This window comes from Lissotriton helveticus, chromosome 9, assembly GCF_964261635.1.
Source record: "Lissotriton helveticus chromosome 9, aLisHel1.1, whole genome shotgun sequence".
Lineage (NCBI taxonomy): Eukaryota > Metazoa > Chordata > Amphibia > Caudata > Salamandridae > Lissotriton > Lissotriton helveticus.
This window is the reverse complement of record NC_136070.1, coordinates 956,484,717-956,508,339: the sequence shown is the minus strand read 5'-3', so window position 1 is coordinate 956,508,339 and position 23,623 is coordinate 956,484,717. Positions and strand designations below refer to the sequence as shown.

General features: G+C 42.7%; 1 protein-coding gene across 1 annotated transcript in view; it reads left to right on the top strand.

Annotated features, from left to right (window-relative positions):
* Positions 1-23,623, top strand: part of LOC144783084 (cadherin-related family member 4-like) — a 361,413-nt gene that overhangs the window by 116,252 nt on the left and 221,538 nt on the right. Inside the window, exon 6 of the mRNA XM_078662246.1 lies at positions 21,799-21,902. Coding sequence (XP_078518372.1) covers positions 21,799-21,902 — 104 coding nt within the window. The remainder of the gene's footprint in view (positions 1-21,798; positions 21,903-23,623) is intronic.

Here is a 23,623-nt window from a genome sequence, read left to right as displayed (position 1 = left end):
GCCAGGGGCAGACCCAGGGCGTGGACGAGGATTTGGGGCCAGTGGAATGAGTATCGTGGAGATATCTGCACACCTCCCCTTGTGGGCACTACTGATGTTGTCCTATCTCCCTAGGCGAGCGTTCCCGGAACCCTTTCATACTGTTTTTTTGAATTTCCGATTCTCCCCGCTGCTCCCCCCCCCCCCCGACCTTGTTGGAGCCTTAGGGCTCTTGGTAGGTTCTCCTGACTGTAGACCATCCCCTCCGTTCTTTGGGCTGACCATGATCACCGTGCATTCGCCTTTTTAGTGTTTGTTTTTCTTTTTGTATAAATAAAAATTCAATATGCTCTGTGACATGTTGGGAGTAATGCTTCGTGCTGGATTTGTGCCTGACCACGGGTGTACACTTCTGATTTGTGCCTTGTGCCTTATTATTAGCGGCCAGCCCGTGAGGTTGTAGGCCCATTCTTGTATTTTTCTATGCTTGCTCAAATAAAGGTTTTTGAACAAAAAAAAAAAAAAAAAAAAAGAAACAAGGAGCATAATATGGTTTGTTACCGCATGTCGCTACTGAATCACAGTATGCGCTTATGTTTCCTGTCGTTTCTGGGATCAGAGCCCCCAGAATAAACATTCATTTGCATTTCAGACGATAATATTGATTGTCCGAAGTTGACCTTTCAGTTCATCTGTGCTCGCGCTTAAGGGGCTCGAGGAGGCATTTCCGGTCCTCACTGTGTTTCCTGAGCAGGGTGATTTCCACAGCTGTTCACACAGATGTGGAAATGTGGTCACTTGAACCCTATGGGTGCATTTCAATGCAAAACGCATATATTGAGATTAATTTGTGACTCCCATTACTGGCAGGAGCATCCTTAATTTACAACTACTCCATGCAACATTATAACGTCTGAGCATTTCTTTTCCTTTTTTGCATCGGTATCTCGTAAAATGTGACGGTGCCGAAAGAAATGTAGCATGTTGATAAAAAGCAACAGACTTTTTATAATTTCCTTAGCAAGCCACATGCGACCCGTTTTCATCCTAAAACCCTAAAAGCCATGATGTGAACTGCCTTAACATAGCTTGCTTGTACCACCCCCGCAACTTTCATTACAATGATCCATGTGTCTAAGCCATGGCCGGAAATGGCCGCCACAGTTTTCATACCCATTGTGCCTCCGCCATTGCCGCCCACGCTGTGATCTCCTTCCGAAGTTCGCTGGCTGTGTTACCGGGCTAGGCTCCTCCGGACCTGGGAATTCTCCCCGACTGCATTCCTTTTTTCCACAAAGCATTTCCTCGAAGTAAAGAAAATTAGAGGAATCGTTAGTGTTAAAGAATCTCGAACTACTGAACATGTACCTCCGCTGGTGTTCGGTGAGCCTTTTGCCTATCATAGACACAGACATCTACTAACACTCACCTGACGACTACGCTGTGAGGCCCTCTCCTTTCCCCCCCGTGCAGCGACCCAGCTACCACCGTAATTCTTTTGCTGGTCTGCTGCCGCCGGAGCTGTTGAGAGAGGACAAAGAGGGTTAGTTCGGCCTCCCCCGAGGTTTTATACCCTCGGGGGAGGGAAGGTCGACCCTGCCTTCCTGACGACGCTGGGCTCCCGTGATAGGCTCACTTGGACATGCCTTACTGGCTCTTCCCTGTCCTGTTGCTGCCTCGAGGACGTCTCTGCTGGCTCCCGCCCCTGATGCCACTAAGGGCGCCACGCCCCTAGGAGCGGGTGGCGCCGTCAAAAGCTTTTTAAGTGCAAAACTCAAATGTAGACTTCAAACTGTATATAAAAACATAGAATTCACATAAATGTTAGATGGGAGACGAGTTGGGCGAGCAGTCCAGTGCTCCGCCCCGCCCGCCCCTGCCGGTACAAAATGACACCCTGCCCCAGCGGACGTGCGCAGCGGGCGCGCCTTTGGCGCGCCGCAGGCGCGCCTAAGGCGCCCCTAAGGCAAGCCCGCCTGCGCCCGTCCGCGCTGAGCCCGCGCTCAGCGCCGGCCACTATGCGCAATTCGACCGGATTAATGGGTGCAGATGGTCTAGGGACGATCTCCTGGATCTAAGACCCCCACTATTACACAATCATACTAGGTGTGACCCAGTCTCCTCACTGAAACATTATATCTGCTCTAAATGCCAGTATACCCTCCAGTCCTCTTCACCCAACTCGGGAAGGGAAATCAGTGAGTGTTGTCCCTCACCCCCCCACCATGAATTGCAGGCATGCCTTGTCAATTGCCGATCTCTACCAAAACACGCAAGTGACATCTGGCTATCCCTTACATCTAACAACTGGGACTTAATGTTCCTCACGGAAACTTGGACAAAGGACGCCTCCAATCCAGACATTGCCTTGGCAATTCCTTCTGCCTACCAATATGTTGGATTAAACAGAGCTGGACAAAAAACTGGGGGAGGAATAGCTATTATTCTTAGACCCCAATGGAAAATTGTCTCCAGAAAACTTGACAATCTCGGTCCCATTGAAGCCATGTACTTCAGCATCTCGGAGGCTGCTCGCCTCATCTGTGCTGGAGTGCTTATATACAATCCTCCTAACACCAACCACATGCATATCACGGACTTAATGACGATCCTAGCCGACCTTTCCCTAAAACACCCTCACTTTACGGTCCTGGGAGATTTTAATTTGCACGTAGACAATAGTAACTGTGCTAAAGCGTGCTCCTTTTATCGAAACTATGGAGGGCATGAATCTTACTCAGAAAGTCATTGGCCCTACCCACCCTGCCGGCCACACCCTCGACCTTATTTTTACCAACTCCTCCCACCTCTCGGCCCTTACCCCCCGCCCGGTAATATGGTCAGACCATTTTATTGTGCCTTTTAACATCACAATTCCCTCTATCAAACGCTCTGCCTGTAGGTCAGAGAGGCTGGGAAGAAAGTGGTTTAAAGTGACTTTGGAAGAGTTTGCACCCACTTTAGCCAAGTTCAACTGGCAGCCTTCCATTAACATAAATGAGGGCGTAGCAAGGTTAAACCAAAACCTCACGACGGTTATCGAGGACTTAGCTCCCCTCACCGTTCTCTCATCGGCCAGAACCAAACCCTCGGCTCCTTGGTTCTCCCAGCTATTGCGAGAAGAAAAAAACAAATGCAAACGACTAGAACGTCTCAGGCGTCGGATCTATGATCCAACCGCCAAAATTATTTACAGAATGGCATTAAAAAATTTTCACAAGATCAAACAAAACGCCATGAGGGAATATTTTGCAAGCAAAATTATAGACGCGGACAACTCAACTAAGACGCTCTTTCAAATTGTGAAAGACTTCACCAACCCCGCTGCCCTCATGTACAAGCCAGAGCATAGCCAAGATCTATGTGATAACCTCTCTAACTTCTTCTATGATAAGATCAATCTCATCGATGCTTCTTTTAGAACAGTTGACAGCTCTGATGTAGAGGTTACATCCATGCCACATACTATTCCTAAGGACATAAGGTTGAATGCGTTTAAACCCATCACCCTGGACACCGCTCTCAATAAACTTATGCTCTGCAAATCAGGCTCTCCCCTTGATGCCATGCCCGCTCACGTATTCTCCACAGTGGCACCAGCGATTCTCCCCCCGCTCCTATCGATCTGGAACTCCTCCCTCCTCTAAGGCCAATTTCCGGAGACTTGGAAGCAGGCCATCCTTATCCCCCTTCTAAAAAAAACGGGGGCAGACCCTGCCGTTCTGAGCAATTTTAGCCCGATATCACTGCTACCCAAACCAGCAAAAATCTTGGAAAAAATTGTCCAAGAACAACTCACGGACTATTTGGAAAGTAACAATCTCCTACATGACTCGCAATCCGGTTTTCGGACCGGGTATAGCACAGAGACAGCACTCCTGGAGGTGTCGGAGGCCGTGCGAGAGGCGGTGGACAGGGGTGAGACAGCCATGCTTGTGCTTCTCGACCTGTCTGCGGCCTTCGACACGGTCTCCCATGACATCCTCCTGACACGACTCCGTGAGCTGGGAATCTGTGACACACCAATAGCCTGGATCACCTCGTTCTTAACGGATCGGACACAACAAGTATGGTGTCGCCCATTCTGGTCTAAAGACAAAAAACCTCTCGATTGCGGGGTGCCTCAAGGTTCTGCCCTCAGCCCGCTGTTTTTTAACGTTTACGTTGCCCCCCTCGCGAAACTGATTGAATCATCCGGGGTGAGAGTGCTCTCTTACGCTGATGATACACAGCTGATTTTCTCCTTTAGAGATCACTCGCCCACTGGTTTTATAAATTTTCGAACTTGTCTTGCCAACATCGTAGCCTGGATGACCCACAATACGCTAAAGCTTAATACCGACAAAACCGAGGTGCTGTTTTTTAACCAAATGAACCCCATGTCCTCGACCACTTGGTGGCCGCCTGAACTCAACCCGGCACCTTCCCCAGTCACAGTAGCACGCAACTTGGGAGTTCAATTTGACACTGAACTCTCTTTTATACCTCAAATCCAGAAAGTTACCTCAGCATGTTTTGGTAAGCTCCACATGGTTAAAAAAATTGCTCCCTTTCTTCCCATGGAATCATTGAAGACGGTGATACACGCTTTGATCACGTCGCATCTGGACTATGCGAACAGCCTATATGTGGGACTTCCGGCCTATCTTCTGCATCGGTTGCAGATCGTGCAGAATGCTGCAGCTAGACTGATTTGTAAAGTCCCCTTCCGGCACTCCATCTCACCCTTCCTGAGGAAACTGCATTGGCTTCCGATCTCCGCTCGTGTCAAATTCAAGGCCCTGGTACTGGTCTTCAGGGCTTTGAATGGTAAGGGTCCTGGATATCTCAGACACCGACTGAAACTGGTCCACTCCTCCCTCAATCTCAGATCCAACCATCTCCGCCTCCTACTCCCCCCCAGATTCCGCCAGGTAAGGAAAGGTGGTAGAGCTTTCGCTGTAAATGCCTCAAAATTATGGAATGCCCTCCCTATCAGCCTCCGACTCATCGACACTGAATCCCAGTTCAGGGGTAAACTAAAGACCTTTCTATTCTCTGACGGTTAGCTCTCTTATGTTGACTCTCTCGCAAATCTGCAATCTCAGCGCCGGGACACCCCCGTTGGGGGTAGCTGTGCGCTTAACAAATGCCAATATATAATATATAATAATGATAAAGCAACCTCAAATTCATAAGAAAAATACAAAAAATGTTCAGGTTAGTTATAGGCATTGAGGAAAGTTCAAATAATTCCTGAGAAGAGACATAGTCACATTTAGCGGCCAGACTTAGAACTCCCCAGGGCCATCAATTGGCTTGGCTGAAGCTCTGTGGTTTTGCCATTTTTAGTTGTGATGGTCATATCACAACATCTGTTCAGGTCCTGCCAAGTATGCCCATTTTAGTGGCCTGCTCAGTAAGATCGGCTTTAGGGAGGCCTGACTGCCAGTTGCTGCTGGCACACAGAGTGGCCCAATGGGAGCACACCCATCCCAGCTGAGCAGTGGGAAAGAGTGCATCCATGCTGAGCATCTGGAGGTCCGGCACGGCCTCATTTATTGAATCTGGGTCTCCTTGTGCCTGCAACTAGTCTGTAGGTACTATCTTGAGTTTATATGTGTTTTGGTCTAAGAAGTCCAGGCTGGATTTTTCTTTGTGGAAACTTATTTCAAATGATTTCTATGTAACCATCCCAATCCAATACGGCTGATTAGACCATCCAGGTTTCTACTTTTTGCTCTCGAAATTACTATATATGGGTGTTGGACTATCCTTCCATGAATCACAGCACTGCTTGCATCAGCTGGTTGCTTGCTCACAAAGAATTATGCTTTATTCAGTGCTATTACATTTCTTTTCTCCTGTTATATCCTATTTATCTGTAATTCGAAGTCCTATGTTGGATCATCTTCTCCAGTTTGATGTGCTTGAAGATTTCTTTTTGTAATTCCAGCTTTTTCCTTCTTGAGGTCTGAGTTTCCTCTCTGTTTCCAACACTAACCTTTAGCTGTGGCCTTCTATCGTGAACTGAGAGTAGTGGAAGGAATCGGAGGGCCTTTGTAAGTCAGAAGACCAGCCATTGACACGGAGGGGCCTGACCAGCCCAAACATTTGTTTGCTATTCACCAAATAATTCTGCTGTGATCAGTCCTGTACTTGCCTGAGCTTACTAGATACACACTTGGAAACCTATTTGAAGAAGTGTGTTTTGCCTTGTCCGAAAGATCCTGCTAGGGCCACATGTATCTGATAAGGGAGCAAGAAGAAGTGGGGAGGGTTTGCCTGACATAGTGAGAGAAAAGAACTGCCTCCCCTTAGGGGGTCTTTGGGCCATATTCGATAAATTTCACCGTTACCGACCGGAATGTAGGCATTTTTGATGTAGGGAGGATTCGGTATTAAGGAATCGGTAAATACCAATTCCTTAATACCGATTCCTTATGGCCTTGCATTTAAGGAATCAGTAATACCGATTCCTTAAATGCAATGTAGAAAGCACATAAACGAGTGCTTTTGGGCCTTAAGGAATCGGTAATTACCACCAACTTCAAGTTGGTGGTAATTATCGAATTCCTTAAAAAAAGCACTCTTGCTTTTTTTTATGTGCCATGTGGCACACATCCATGCCCTTTGGACACCCTAGCACCCTTGAAATACCTCCCGGTATTACCGATTCAGTATTACCGAATCGGTAATACAGAATGTCTTCACATTCATTCCGGGTAGGTATTCGTTATTACCGAATCTCAATTACCGATTCGGTAATAACGAATGTTAAGAATTCGGTATTTTTTACCGAATTCTTACCTACATCTGAAATACCGATTCCTAAATACCGAATCAGTAAAATTCGGTATTTAGGAATCGATATTTCCCTGTTACCTACATAGGGCCCTTAGTCTTTCAGTTTCATACCAATCTGAACTGAAATGTAACTGCAGCGGGGTCCTCCAGTCCAATTCCTCCAATGGTGGGATGGGATCTTTTTGTGGGTTTATACACACATGTTCTGTTCTGTGTTATGTGCTTGTACTGGATTCCGAGTTGCACTGGACACTGCCAGTCTTGTTTTCTATATCCACCAAATGCTGAGCTTAGGGGGTCAATGGCTTCTCACCTCCCCAGAAACTTTGCACAAGGACTAACAGGCACAAATCCTTAAGTAAGAGAGCACTGCTCGGAATAACAAGTGTCCTTTTGTTTTACAACTTACATTTCATCATATGTGGTCCGTTTTTTTATTAACAAAGGGAATACTCAGTAAATGCTTGTTTCATGCTCTTGAGTTTCCATGCTATCTGATTTCCTGCTCATGAGTTAGAAAGCAACAGACAGAAATTTCAAATAGGAGACCTACTTGGTGTTCCATTCATAGCTGGCAACTGGCTGTATGCCATGTGTAACACCATTAGAGTCATGGCATTTCAACCAAACGAATGTTGCATTCTGGTACTTGTAGTTTTGTTTTTACCATTGGGGGTTTCAGCTCAAGTTTCCCTACAAACAAAATGTAGTTAAAAGCCAGAATTCCACCTGTTTGACAGCCACTCTCCAGAGTTCTAAATATGTTCATAAGACAATGACAATCAAGCAGAAGATGAGTAAGGTATTGCACCATGATCCTTTCAAGCTGAACGATTGGATCCATCGAGAGTCCCAGGACTCCCACTCACTCTGTAAGATAATACACTCTGTAAGCACAAAGTAGAGATGCGAAGAGCTAAGAAACAGGAAGGCGAAGGGAAACAAGAGCTGGCTGCGAGCGTGTGCAGGTTCAGTCGTAAGGCCTTTGTAGACATGGCCATTATGACCTTTTACACCTAATAAGAGAAAAATAGCACAAGTTTAAGAAATGGGTATGTATAGTCCAGTTCTTAATTTATAAAAACATTACTGGCAGTGCCCAAAGTTTTGATGAAATTCAGGATTGCCATATACCAGGGCTGCGTAGTCTTGATTCCACCACATGCCTCAGTCTCACTGTATTTGTCTGAGTCCTGACAGATCTGCCACATATGAGGCTAACCAGCCTAACTTGCCTTTCTGACAGTCTGAGTCCCTAAATGGACTTTGACTGTCATTGCCAAAGCCCTAATCATTTTCCAGAGGCACCTTCCTGATCTTCTTGGCATGTAACTGACTTCAATAGACAAAAGTGACTTTTAGATGTGTTGCAGGGTAACTTAAGATAAACAAAAAGACAAGACTCCCCTTGGCAAGGCAAAAGCAGGTTTACTGTTGGGGAAGGGAGAGTAGCTATCTTCACACAGGTAAACAGCTGGTCTCAATTTGCTGCTTCACAGGCAGGCACTTAAATAGCAACATGAACATTGCTTTTGCAAAAGGTCAAATAATAGGTTACTTAGCAGTAACATATTAATTACAAAACATCACTACACCTGTGTCCCTAAACTCCTGACCTTTTTTATACACATTCTTTTTTGTAATTCCAACTATGTTTAACTACTTCAGTGCCCATGACGGCTCCCGGCCGTCATGAGTCACAGTAGACGTGTGCTCATGACGACAGGGAGCCGTCAGAACGTTGCCGCACGCGGGATTAATTCCCCACCTGTGCGGGAGAATTAATCAGTGGGCGGAGTTCTGACGGCTCCCGTGATTTATGACGGCCAGGAGCCGTCATAAGCACCTGAGCGCCACACCCAACCCACCCCCCCTCGCACCGCGGCAAAATTCGCGCCGCGGCGAATGGGCTAACAAACCATTTGTTTACTTCATTTGAATGCATGTGTTTTTGCGTGTGTTTTTTATTGTTCTGCTACCAAGAGTTTTTATCAGATACTGTATGCTCTTGGCTAATTCAATCTCCTGCTCCCATTCTTCAATCATGTTTTCAATTTACTGGGACTACAGAATACGTGCTTGTGTACTGAGAACATAAATTCCTTCAGGCCTACAAACACGGGTTTTCTTTTAACTAAGACCTTGCTGGTCATGCACTCTATTTTCTTTTTTTTTTTTAGTTTAAAAAGCTTTATTGAGTTGAAGTAAGCAATGTAAAACATCAGTACAATAGCACAAATAAAGAGCGATACGAGATAAAACAACTGTGGGGAAAAATGTGCCAAGAAACAAGAAGGGCCCCAAAAGGGGAAAGCACTATACAAAGAAAAAATGCTTTTATAACTTTACATTTTGTGGGGAAGGAAGAGAGAAAGAAAGAGGGGAGAAGAGGAAAAAAAAAGGAGATAGAAGGGGAACAGCAGTAGAAAAAGATAAGGGAAGGAAAGTAAAGAGGCATGAAATAAAGAGAAGTTCACATTAGTAATGATAACAGTAATACTAAATATAACCATAACATATAATCAAGAGGCACTTTTAGATGAAAATACTGTTAAAGGGGACCAAAGTAAGTCACGTTTTATCAACAATGGAATAGAAGAAGCACATGCACGATCTAGTCTGTGATGATGGCAGAGTAAATTCCACCAAGGATTATAAACCACGTTTGTAGTGTCTTTCCAGTTTGTTGTTATAATTTGAAAAGCAATAGCCATACAAAGATCAATAAACTTACGAGTATGGAGTGGGACATCCCAAACTGGGGCCAAACCACCCAGGAATACAGAAGAAATAACAAAAGGAACATTAGTAGCTAAAATCTTATTAAGTGTGGACCAAATGCGGGACCACATAAGGTGGACCTTAGGGCAAAGAAAAAACATATGAACAAGATCACCAGGAGAACATGAACAGGACCAACACTTCTTATTGTCTAGCAATTTAAATTTAAACAAATCACAGGGAGTATAAAATAATCTATTATAAAAAAAATAAAGGGTTTGTGTGGTACTAGCGGAGCGAGAGGTGGAATGAAGTTTGGACCAAATAGAGTCCCAGGTGAGTGAAGGGAAAGTGTGATTGAGGTCTGATTCCCAGAGAAGTTCAAGAGTAGTTTTGGGCCTATCAGGAAGTGAGGGAGAGAGTATTTTATAAATAGCAGAGGCCTGAAAGTTAGGTGGAGAAGCAAGGAGGGGAGGTGAAGAGGACGAAGGAGTATTGTTGAGGATAATAATGGATAGTTTGGGCAGAAGTTCATGAAAGTGTGTGCAGTATTTATTAGAGATACCAAAGGAATCACGAAGTGCTGAAAAGGTTAAAAGGGATTATTAGAAATAAGATGTTGGTAAGTGAGAATTCCTTTGTCAATCCATTCCTTCCAAAAGAGTGCACGATTGCGTAATTTAAGAGATTTATTATACCAAAGTGGAGTATTCATATGAAGGGTAGATGGTAAAGAAAATGATCGAAAGAGGGCAAGTGTTAAAGCTTTGGAGTGTTTAGAAATAGGAGAAAGCAGCTTAGGAGGTGGTTGAGTGAGATTGGAGGCAGTAAGGAAGGAGAAGGGGTGAAGTTGAGCCAGTTCCAGAGAGCTCCAAGCCGTGGTAGGAGGAGACAAGGATTCAAGAAGAAAAGGCCAAATTTGCTTGAGAGTAAAAGCAGAATGAAAGCGTGAGATATTGGGGAAGTTAACACCACCAAGATGTTTAGGTTGTTGAAGACGGAGGAGAGAAACTCGAGCCTTGCGCTTATTCCAAAGGAATTTGGAAAAACGACTATTGATAGACTTAAAAAAGAAATGGGGGAGAGAGATAGGAAGCATAGAGAGACAGAAGTTCACAATAGGAAGGAGCATCATTTTAATAGTGGAGAGACGACCCCACCAGGAAAGAAAAAGAGGGGACCAGCGTTCTATAAGAGAAGAGAGCTTTTTAAGTATATCGGAGTGATTAATTTTGATAGTTTCTCTAATAGTGTTAGCGTAGAAAACGCCAAGACATTTGATGGAACCAGAGTTCCATTGGAAACCAGAACCGTGAAACATGTGAGGAAGGCAAAATTTATTAAGGGGAAGGACTTCAGTTTTATCAATATTTAATTTATATCCAGAAACAAAAGAGTATTGATGTAACAAAGAAAAAAAAGCGGGAAGGGCGACAGCAGGGTTAGAAATGTAAAGCAAAATATCATCTGCATAAGCGGTAAACTTAATCTCGACATCTTTATAAAGAAAGCCAGAATAGGAAGGGGATTGTCGAATTTTCTCAAGGAAAGGTTCGAGTGCCAGAATAAAGAGAAGGGGGGAAAGAGGACAACCTTGTCTGGTACCTCTATGAAGGGGAAAATAATCGGATTGCATACCATTAAGCCATATAGAAGTAGAAGGAGCAGAATAAAGCAACTGAACAAATTTAAGAAAAGTGGGACTGAAACCGTGCCAGCGAAGGGCGCCAAACATAAAATCCCAGTTGACATGGTCAAACGCCTTCTCGGCGTCTAGAGTAATGGCGGCCAAAGGGATATCCGTTTTAGCAGAAAGATGAATGATATTAAGAAAGGTTCTAGAATTGTCTGTAATGGACCTTCCTTTAACAAAGCCGGATTGATGAATGTTAACCAAATCGGGGACAATGGAATTAAGCCGTAAAGCCAGAATTTTCGCATACAATTTACAATCAGTATTAATGAGGGAGATGGGTCGGTAATTTTTACATAAAGAAGGGTCCTTATCTTTCTTGGGGAGAAGAACTAGCATAGCCTGCGTAAAAGAACCTTTAGATTCACCAGAAGAGAGAAAATGATTAATTAACTGAAGAAAATAAGGAATCAAGATAGATTTAAATTGGAGAAAGAAACGTACAGTAAAGCCATCAGGGCCAGGTGTCTTATCTTTGGGGAGAAGGGAGAGAGCAGCAAGGATTTCCTTTTCCGAAATCGGGGCATCAAGAGAAGAGAAATTCAACAAAGGATTGGGAGATTTAGGGACAGAAGAAAAGAAAGAATCTAATTGCTCTGCAGAGGGGGAAGACTCAGGAGTATAAAGAGAGGAGTAAAATTGAACAAAGCAATCCAGAATGTTGGCGTCAGAAGACTGAAGCGAGCCTTGTGGATCTTTAACCGAGACTATTTTCGATTTTTGTTTTTTAATTTTGAGATAATTTGCCAGAGCCCTGCCAGCTTTATTGCGACCACCATATATCTTCGCATTAAATTGAAGAAGCTGATTAGAGGCCGATTCCCAGGAGTGTTTATTAAATTGCAGTTTAGCGGAAATGAGAGAAGACAGAGATTCAGGAGAGTTGGAAGTGTAGTAAAGATGCTCTAGTTCTTTAATGCGTTGTAGAGAGGAGGAAGCTTGGGAGAGCGCTTTCTTTTTTTTTCGTGAAACAAAATCAATAATACAACCCCGGGCAGTGGCTTTAAAAGCATCCCAAAGAAAGTGAAAGTCAGAGGTGGAGGGTAAGTTAGTAGTGAAAAAGTCATCCATAAAATGAGTGAAGTGTTCAATGAAAGTGGGATCAAGTAAAAGGGAATTATTAAAGCGCCATCTGCGGGCCTGAGGCGTGGGAGAGGGGTAATCCATATCCAAAATAACTGGGGCATGATCTGAGATGAGGATAGAGCCTAATTCTGAGTTGGTCATAAATTGGAAAGCATGGTGGGAGAGAAAAATATAATCAATACGGGAAAGGGAATTATGTACAGGGGAGAAAAAGGAAAATTCCAGAGAGTCAGGGTGGGACAACCTCCATGAATCTATAAGGCCTCTGGAGGAAATGGCTTTGTTGAAGGACTTTTGCATTTTGTTGGGAATGTAACGAGCTTGTGATTTGCGATCTAAAAAAGGGTCCATCAATTGATTACAATCCCCCCCAACAATCAAATCATCATTAGCATTAGAAGAGAGAAGGGAGGAGAAATCATTCCAAAAGGAGGAATCAATGCCATTCGGACCATAGACATTGCAGAGAGAAAGATGAACATCATTAACAATGCAATCAAGGAGCAGCCACCTGCCATTAGCGTCAATAGTTTCATTTAGAATTTGAACAGACAAGGCTTTATGAAATAAAATAACAACACCATTTTTGTGATTAATAGCAGGAGAGCAAAAAACATCCCCAACCCATTGTCTGCGTAACATCGATAACTCTGGAGTAGAAAGATGTGTTTCTTGTAAAAAGGCAATTTGACATTTTAAACGAGCAAGATGAGATAAAACACGTTGTTTTTTGATAGGGTTACGAAGACCCTTAACATTCCAGGAAATGAGTCGGAAACTTTTCATATGAGGAGATTAAAGGAAAGTAGAAAGCGAGAATAATACAGGTAAAAAAAGAGAAGATACAGAGAAAATAGCAAGGAGAGATTGTAAATAGCTAGATGAAGGAAAAAGAAGAACGATGGAAATAGTAGAGGAGCCCAAGTAGAGAGAGCAAAAGGAAAAAGGAGCAAGGCCATCATAGGAAAGTGAAATGAGAAGAAGTGAAGAGATAAAAATGGAGGAAAAAAGGAATGAGTGACTAACATCACAGTGCCAAAAGAAAGGAGGAAGGAAGCAAAGTAAGGTGGAGAAAGTTGAAAAAGCCGAATAGGGCAAAAAAGGAAAGAAAAGGAGGAGAAAGTGAAGCAGGAAGGAGGAAAGAGGGAGCCTAAAGCAACCCAAAAGAAGACAGCGAAAAGAAGGACGGCAAAAAGAACCAAGATGGTTCTAGCCATACAGAACATGTAACAAAGAAAAACAATGAAGTGAGAGCGGGAGCAACAAAAAAAAGACGACCAAATAGAAGGGAATAAGTCAAGAACACAGTCCCAGGAACAAAAGAGAAAGAGCCTAGGGAGAGAGGAAAAAATGTACAGAGAACCTGGAACTGGGAACGACATAAGGAAAAATGAAGGAGACTTACCAAACAGATATGCAGGAAAAAACAGCATACTGGGATGACGGAGACGTACGATAAAACATAACAATGCAGAGGAGGACTATCGAGACATCAGGGAACGCACCTAAAAAGTAATGGAAACAAAAAAAAATAAAGGGAGGTGATGAGAGGAGAAACAACAAATCCAATCAGACAATTAAAGAAACACAGACAGGAAACTATCAAATAAATGAAATGTAGTGCTGAAAAATAAAGGGAAAAAAGAACAACACGTATCAGAGCACGAAAAGGTGCAGCAAAAATTTTGCAGACAAAAGGAAGAAACAATTAAACATTAAGTGCCGCTGTGTTCCATAGAATCCTCTTTGTGAGTATTGATGAACTTCCGCAGGTCTGCTGGATCATCGAAGCTGAAAGACCTTTCTTTGTATGTGACCTTGAAGAAACATGGATGAATAAGCCCGTATCTAGCATTCATGGCACGAAGCGTGGGACGCAAGTCCAAAAATTCCTTGCGACGGGCAGCAGTCAGCTTTGATACATCCTGGGAGAAAAATAACTTGTGACCGGACCACACCAGCTGCTTGTGCTGCTTAGCTGAATGAAGAATAGTCATTAAGTCAGAGTAGAGGAGAAAATATGCAATAATACCCCTGGGTTTTGAGGAAGCAGAAGAATTTTTAGAGCCAAGGCGGTGCGCTCTCTGAATATTAACGTCCAGATGTTTAGGGATACCAGTGATAGGCAGTACTTGGGACTTCAGAAAGTGGATGATATCAGACCCCTCCGAATTTTCTGGAACACCATAAATACGCAGGTTGTTGCGCCTATTTCGATTTTCCAAATCCTCAGAGGTCTTTTTGAGGAATTCAACTTCTTTGGTGAGAGTGGCGACCTTGGCAGCAACATCCCTGGCATCACTTATCTGCTGCTCGACATCAGTTACTCTTTTGTCTAGAGTAGACCATTTCTCGTCAAGTCTCTGAAGAGTTGTGGTAGTATCCGCCATGAAGGGGCGAATGTGACGAAGTTCCTCCATAATGTCCTCAAGCGTCACAGGAGATGGAGACTTGGAAGGAGAAGGAGGGTCTTTTTTAGGACGCTTGCCAGTAGATGTGGGGTCTTTGCGCGTTGTAGCTGCCGCAGAGGAGACCTTGGAATGCTGTGTGGATTCCATTGTAGAGGCGTGAGAAGCTCGCTAAAAGAGATGGAGCAGGCAGCTCATATAAATGCGCCAGCAAAAAGGAGATATACAGAGGCCACCACAAAAGGTCAAAAAACGTAATCAAGAAAGGCAGTAAATGCGTAGAGCAAGCAGGAGCTCATACAAAGCAGCTGAGGGAGCAGGTTTGAAAGTTATATTGCAAATCTCTGGAGGAGGGGTACCATAGATAATTGTGAAAGAGCCTTAGACAGCAAACATGCCAATGACATGAGGCAAGGGCATTGGACCATGTCAATAAAAATGAAAAGAAAGCAGATTAATTCCCCCTTCGCCACGAGAAAACAAAATGGCGGCCATTATCCAAGAAAGTAACTCCCACATGTAAATCTGCGAAAAGGAGCACTTAAAAGGCAGCAGTCCCACAACAGTGTAGCCAGCAGCTAGAGCAATCCCTTCTGAAGAAAAACGCCAAGAAAACTAAGTTGGTTCATGGAAAAAAGCCATCAGAACTGTAGAAAATGTAGGGGAAAAAAACAAAATGGCGGCCGTTCACGGAAAAGTCCGTTTTTACCTCAGTGCGCCATGAATGGAGGAGCACCAGGAACCACAAGCATATCTTCGGACGCTGGAGAACTTCCGACGTCCAAATCTGCCGTGGAAAGAGGGAAAAGCCGGCTAGAAACGGTCCCTTCAATCTCGGAGCGCCGCCGAGGTTGCGGAGCTCACGGAGGAGCGGCCATCTTGGCTGCCGCGTCGCGCGCTCTCATGCACTCTATTTTCTATTGAACTCTTCATGTCTCTTGCATCAGCATGGGATTTGGGCATGCACTGCTCTTTCACCACGTATAATTTTGTATCGCTTTCTACTGATGTCTACTGTAGCATAATTTCTTCACGTTTGATTTCCTCCCCAACAGTAGCCCTGGCCTGACATGTAACTAACTCTGCTACAGATCGTGGCTTACATGGCCAGCTTTAGTGCTGGTGCTACCTGTTGTAAAACTCTTTTTTGGTGCCCCCCCCCATGGCCTCCTTCTCCATGGATTTCCTCACTATGGGCCAGATGTAGGTAGGCTTTTACCGGGTGGTAACGGCCGAATTCGGCCGTTACCACCCGGTAAAAGCAATTTGACATGTAGGTCCCTGTAATTTACAGACTCGGTAAATTTACCGGTAGGTAAATTTACCGAGTATGTAAAATACCGAGTCGGTATCATTACTGATTCCGGACAATTGGTATGTAGGTGGGACTCTTCTGAGTCCCACAAGCAGTACCACATCGGTATTTTACCATCAAATACTACTTGATGGTAAAATACCGTTTCTGGTGTGCATGCACATGTGTGCATGCACACCTATGCCATATGACAGGCAGACCTGCCCTTAGGGCAGGTATGCCTGCCACATGGCACCCGAGCCTCTTTTGGGGGTGCCAGAGGGTGTCAAAGTGACACCCCCTGCACCCTTGTGACAGTCGGTATTTTCCGATGTGGTAAATACCGACCGGTATATGCCCAATCAATCCTATGGGCTTCAAAGCCCATAGGAATGCATGGGCATTAACTGGTCGGTATTTACCACATCGGAAATTACCGACTGTTTCCGATTCGGTAATTGCACATCTGCAATTACCTACATCTCGGTATTTTTATTTTCCGACCTCTTAAATACCGAGTCGGTATGACTCGGTATTTAAGAGGTCGGTAAATAAAAATTACCTACATCTGGCCCTAGGACTCTACAAAAGTGCCCCTCAACTCTTCATAGCTCCTTTCTCACATGCATTTAATTTGTTTTACAGTCCTGCTCAAACCAGTGTAGGGTGTCAGAGCACTTTACATCAAACACACATCATACAGAGACAATGAATCATACGTGTGTAAATCAGTCTATAGGAAATGTTGCATAAGACTACAGGGATTACAAGGTGTAGGAATCACATTTCATTCATACTAGTAGTCAGTATATTTTAAGAGTATTTGGTCTGGAGAAACACAAACTCAGGACTTAAAACGTTCCACAGTGGTTGGCTTTACTATTAAGTTCATAGGCCACTGTGCTATAATAGGATTGTAATTTATAAACTGCAGCTCTTAAAAGGATGTCTGTGACAAAAGCTGCAACTCAATGAGTTATTCACATAAAATACAGTTCCGTGCTCTGCATGGTACACATTATTTTCAGCAGGAATATTAACAATCTGCACCACTTTATGAGTCAAAATTGCGACTAGACAAAACTGTATCTCTCTCCAGCATTTACATTAATCACTACAGTTACCTTGACATTTTTAATGTTGCCTGAAAACTGCTTGACACACAAGGAACTCTGCAGCAGATGTTTAAAACCCATACGTTATTTCTAAACCGGCCCTGGTCGCATATGCACCTGTTTAAGACGGGACTGACTTCAGTAGCTTTACTAAACACCTACATTTGAAGGAGAATGTGCCTGCAAAACCTTTTGTATCTTTAGCAGGAGAATTAATATACAGGAGAAATTTTGATTAATTGATTAGCTTTGCAAATTCGTAAAGTCTCGCACTTGTGAACTTTGTACAACTTTTCTGTCTAAATTTGAATTATGCTCACCCAGTGCCTTAGCACTAGTTTCATTTTAGAGGTACTGATCTGTGATTTACCAGTTCTGACTCCAGGATGGCAAAACCAAGGACTGAACTGGCACGAAGACAGAACTCCCCTCCTGCTGTGGTGAAATCTGTAGGGACTGGCTAATGGTTAATTAGTAAAAATGCTGAACCCTTCTTTTAAATCAGAGGTTAATCAGTTCAGGTGCAATGTTATACTAGGCTCCTTATTCGTTTCTACCTGCATCCCTCCAAAGGAACAAGGAGGAGACAGGGCAACACACTGTGTGCAGCACCAAACATTATCAACACCATACATAAGTTTGGAATGCTTGAGAAACCTTTGACCGTTCTTTATTTTCTAGAACAAAAATAAATTGATGGGCTATCAACTGGCATAACGTCTTGCAACATTTTTAAAGTTATTTAGCTTGAAAAATGGCATCCACATTCACTGGAGCATACATGATTTGCTTCATGACCATTGTGCCAGAACTATAAATATTTCAAATTATATTATATGTGCTTTACAATAGCCCTTAACTTAAAATCTGTGGCTATATAGTTTGAAAATTGTGCTCTAATATGCACTATTTGGCTTAATTCGAAAAAGAATCCTTAGAGTTAGGGAGAGGATCAGACATGCCTGCTCACTCTGTGCAATCTGGGGCTAATATGAAAAACATTTTTAGGTCAGTTGTTAGTTCCCAGTCAAGCCCAGGTTTTAATGTTTATTGTCCATCGGTGTATAGAGGTCTTACATTTTTTTTAAATTCCCGCCTCTCTGAACTATGCCTTCTTTCATATGTCAGGCAAAGGGATTTCTTCTCTCCTATCTCTTGTGAGAGGAAGAAAGTACAGGAGAGGAGGTTAATAATTGTTACTGTAGAACCCCAGAAAAGACCACCAGACTAAGGGCCTGGTTTCAAGTTTGGTGGACAGGTACTTTGTCGCAAACACAATGGGTCTGCCTGTCTCATTTAGAGACCAGCTGATCTTTAGTATTTCATCGACAGAGACCCCGTGGGCTCTGTCTGTGGAATACTTCTTCCGAGAGACCGATGGAGTAGGGACCGTGGGAGGGAGGACATCAACCATCTATCCTATTTAAAGTGGACAGTGTAATGCTTTTTTACCTCTTTGTCACCACCGTAAACAACCTCCTGGTGATGTAGGGGGAAAAAACTCCATCCGTCAAACTCTAAGTAAGGACCTAAGAGTCTATCTATGTCTCTTTTCCTGTCACTCTTTTCCTCTTTATCTTTTGCTTCACTCTGTCAGACTCTCCTCTCTCTTTTCATTTTCTTGTTCTTTCTCACTGCCTTTGTGTCTGTCTCCTGACTCAAGAACATGGTTCACTAGACAGAGAGCCAGAACAGACTGGGAGGAGCACAGTATCAATAAGTTATTGCTCCATACTTGTCAACGCCTGTGTCCAAAAATAAGTAGGATTTTTCATGCTTTAAGATCACTAATTAGCATGATGAAGATGACAATTGAAATGACACTAAATTTTGCATGGCTTTGCTATGACGGCATAAGAAATCACATCTTCTAACATAGAACTCAAATCGTTGAAAAGTAGCTAGTAACTCAGATAAAAGAATGAGGAATAAATGAAATAAATAGATAACCTTTCTGCATTGTCTAGCCTTAATATCAAAAACACATATCTTCATTAACAAGCATATCTTTGGGCCCGTACCATAAATAGGATGCTCTGTCCTTATTTGTGCCACGACTCACCTTACATAAAGTGCAGAGGCCAGGATAGTGTGTCCCATTATGCATTGCCCCCAGAGCAGCTGCAAACTCGGAGCTGCCCTGGGGGCCACACATTCAGTGACATACAGAGCAGAGCGTCTGCTTACAAGTCAATACATGTTTCACAGTGCAGGCAGCATTTAAAAAAACCCTTGCCAAGCCTTAAAATCCCCTTTAATTGCATATATGTCACCCCTAAGGTAGGCCCTAGGTAGCCCATAGGGCAGGGTGTTGTGTAAAGTAAAAGGTTGGACACGTACTGTTACGTTTTACATGTCTTAGTAGTGAAAACTCCCTAATTCGTTTTTTACTACAGTGACATCCACCTCTCCAATAGGATAACATCAGGCGCTCCTTATTACATTTAACAATCTGTAATTCCTAATTGGGATCAACTAGATATATCATGCTTGGTACCTATAAAACTGTAAAGATAAACCCTCTTTACTAGTAAAGTCGGATTTTTCATTGAAATTTTGAAAATGCTGACTTTTTTGTGGTTTACCATGCAAGGGTTTGTGGCTGTTGCTTGACCAGGGTTCAAACCCCGGTCAATCAAGGACCTAATTTCTCACAGTATTCCTACAGGTACATTTGTATTCTTCCCAAATTAATGCCACATCCACTCATGCAAAGTACCCTAAAATGTTCTGAGCCACAACCACACAAGTGTGCTATACCACAGTATCCATTCCTAACGTCTTAACAATATCTTCAACCGTTTTTTTCCAACTGCCCTCAGAATTCTATAGATCATATGTTCCTATGGTGGCATGTGAAACACATGTTGGCTAATCGCTTTTTGAGCATTGATGTCTTTGATGAAATTTGCTATGCTTATTAAAAAGAATATAGCCAATAAATTCCATGAATTAAACTTTCAACCCATGTTGTAGTACTTTTACCCAATAACCGCTGAGAATACTATCTGCTCTTACACTGTTCATATCAGATCAGCTTACTGTGTAGGAGGGCCAGTCCCAGGAGAGCTACTAACATGATTAATGTTCTGAATTTCTGAATAAAACGTGGGCTATTCCAGTCCCCAATACTACCACAGACCCTAATTTTCTCAAATAACACATAGGTATTAGATGTGTTCTTGTGTCCAGTGGTTATAGCCTGAATATGCTTGTTTAAGGCAAGTGACACTCTGCCATGGCCAAACAGCATGCACTATTCCTTGGAAGGTTAACCTAGGCAAGGCCTTTATATTTTACAAAAGGAACATAAGACACCACTGAGTTATCAGTCCCCTTTTGTGGAATATATGCCCTATAAATATTTTGCAGCTCTTATCATCATTTCTAACTGCCAGAGCCTTCTGTGTCATTTCAAATGTGACTGAGTACTCAAAAACTTTAATGTGAGTTAATCGGGGACTTAATATGTAGTGACAATGCAGCATGTACTGAGGCTCATGATCACATTGAGTATTCAAATATGCTAAGATGGAAAATAACAAATCAAGACTGGGATTTGACCTTTGGGGTTCTATGCATGGAAAGACAAAAGCAGATTTTGAGATCCATTATCAGACCACAGAAGTGGCCAGGGTTAAGGACAGCTTATGAAATAATGACTTAACAGTCTGTGAAAGCCAGTTCAGGTCACTGAGCAGCTGTTTAAAGCAACGAAAAGGAAATGTTACTTTCTTCTTCTCTGTTTTTCTGGCTTAAAGTGACTAGCAGAAAGAACATAATATTTTTGGGCATTCCTTAGATAATTATAGAAAAGTTAGAATCTTTCTGTTTGTTTCCACACATTCTAAATTACTGCAGCTTTTTTTAAACTGCCATGTATTGAATTGTTTCTAACAACATTTTGCAAGAAATATCTAACAGGTTTTTGATTTGCTTACTTTAGCACTAGAAGTTCTATTTTTATTCTTCATGTTTCCAAACATACTCTCTTTTTCACATGAAAGAGCTATGCACCAAGGTTTAAAGTGGTTTGTGGGACAGGTGATGTTGTGACCATGCATTATATTGGATAAAGTACCTCCTTCATTACATGATAAGAATATTGCAAGTCACTTCGGAGTTCCACAAACTTATAAAGGCACTCACCTTCAGCCTTGTTCCTCTATACTGTAATGGAACTCTTCGGTGACTTGCAATATCCTTATAATGTAAGGCAGGGTGTACTTTATCCTTTATATATATTTGTGTTTAACTTACAAAGGTTGTGTAAAGCATTTTGTGTCCCCTTAAAAGGAGTTGAACAGTGAAGACTTAATATAAAGAACCCATTTTAGTATTCTGAGTATACAAGTATTCTGATTTATTGGCTTAGCTTTTATTTCTGCATCAGAGACCTTATAATGTAGGGAGTACCTTCAAAGAGATAGAAAACGTGTAAATTAGTTTTACCATCCAGAGTATTCATTTGACTCTCACGTAGACACAGAAGGTAGCAAGGACAATGCCTGGGATTAAAAGGGCAAGTCAGGACTAGCACCTGCACCCCAGTCCACATGAGCAAAATTACTCATCCCTGGGTCAGTCTTTGTGTGCTACTGTGCATCAGGCTTAAGCGTACTTATACGAACAGGGATAAAATGCATTGGTTCAATAACATATGACCTCCTGCCTCCAATAAGATTTAGATGCAACTCTTGGTTTGCTTTTCCTTAGAATTTCAAGCTATCAATAACCGTGACAGACGGCAACGGAAGAAGCTGCAGTGGGACCCTCAACGTGGTTGTACTACCAGTTTACAACAATGTGATCAAATTCACGTAAGGATGCTTTAATCTTGCTAAGATTTCTAATTTTTTTTAAAAAGTGGCAGTGATAGGGTGCTCGAAATGTCTGTGACTGGCTATTTTAGCACAATCTTCTGAGATTATTGTGAGATAATGTGATATTTGTGAGATTATTGTGAGCTTATTGTGTATTCTTTTCTTTCTTTCTTACTTTCTTTTCCACCATTTCCAAACTAGTTGTGTTTACTCATATTTGGATATTTGTCCCTACAACCTCTCGGTTCACCTGATCACTTGCCATGGGTGGACTGCACACGGCTCAGCTGGAGGCTTGGCTTATCCCATGTGTGGGTACTCACGCACGCACATATAGCAGCACTTTAAAATATTTTGTTATGACAGTGATGGGGCATGGAATCCGTATGTGCACTTTACCAACACACTGGGCTCGATTTTGAAACAATAAATAAAGTGTGCAATACTATCATGGTGCATGCATTGTACATATACTATAAGAATATTTGGAAATTCACAGGTCATTCCTAAATCTTATACATAATAAAGTACCGAACTTACCCTCCCAATGTTGTGACTGACGGGGGTCCAAGCCTGGTAAGGATCATCTTACTCCTACATCCTTGTCCTAGTCACGAGACAGGAAAAAACCCCAGATGCTTTAAAGGTGGACTATGTATTATATCCCCTCCAGGGTGGGCAGGGCTATACATATCTACTCCTACTTCCTGTTTTTGTATCCTGTGATGAGGGGGTTCGACCTCATACTTAACGACTGCACGTGAAATGCTAGGATAATGTGCAGTCAGAAATCTATCTGTAGGGAAAATACTAGTTTCTTATAGGTGTTAATGAAAAAATGCAAGCGAGAACACAATGATTGGCCTATGATGTGCAATGCTGTAAACACTATTAATTCAAATTTCGTAAGTCAGTCAGTAGAAGTGCTAATTCACGAAAGATAGACTGACCCTCTTCATGTGACACTTTTATGCTTACCAGTTAAAGGAGGGGTGCGCCAAGGATGCATACTTGCACCAATATTGTTTTCATTGTAAATAAATTATGTTGTTAAATATCTAAGGGAATGTGTCCACGGCTTCCCACGGTTGGGTGGCTGTTCCATCTCTGCTTTGCTTTTTGCAGATGATACCTTTCTGCTTTCTCAAACCCCGTCTGGGCTTCAAAACCTGCATAACAAATTTACAGAGTTTAGTGAAATCCATTGTTTGGAGGTGTATACCTCAAAGTCTAAGATTATAATACTCAACCCCCACAGAACTTGCAGAGGTGATTTGCAATGAAGGGGTCGACCCTGGAAATGGGAGGTAAATTTGACTATTTGTGGGTTAGAATTGACAAAACCAAAAACAGGAAATCCCACATTAAAAAAAGTTGAGTAACTTTACACAAAGAGGTTTAAGGCAACCACCCCTAAATCTGTCTCCCCTGCTTTTGAAGTGTGCAGGGCAAAAGCCCAGGCTGCAGCACTCTATGGGGCAGAAATTTGGGGGATCGTAAACATCAAAGGTTTGATCCTCAAAGAAAATAGTTTTTCAAGATCTCTGTTCAGTCTACTGCAGAGTACCCCTACAGCACCACTATTATTCCACATAGGGTTTAAAAGGGTTGATGATGTGGCATTGCTGAAACCCCTTTTATGTTGAGTTAGGTTGGGGTCCACCCCAGAGTTACATCACTATAGGTTGGCAGCAGAGGAAGTTTTGAATTTGAGTAAA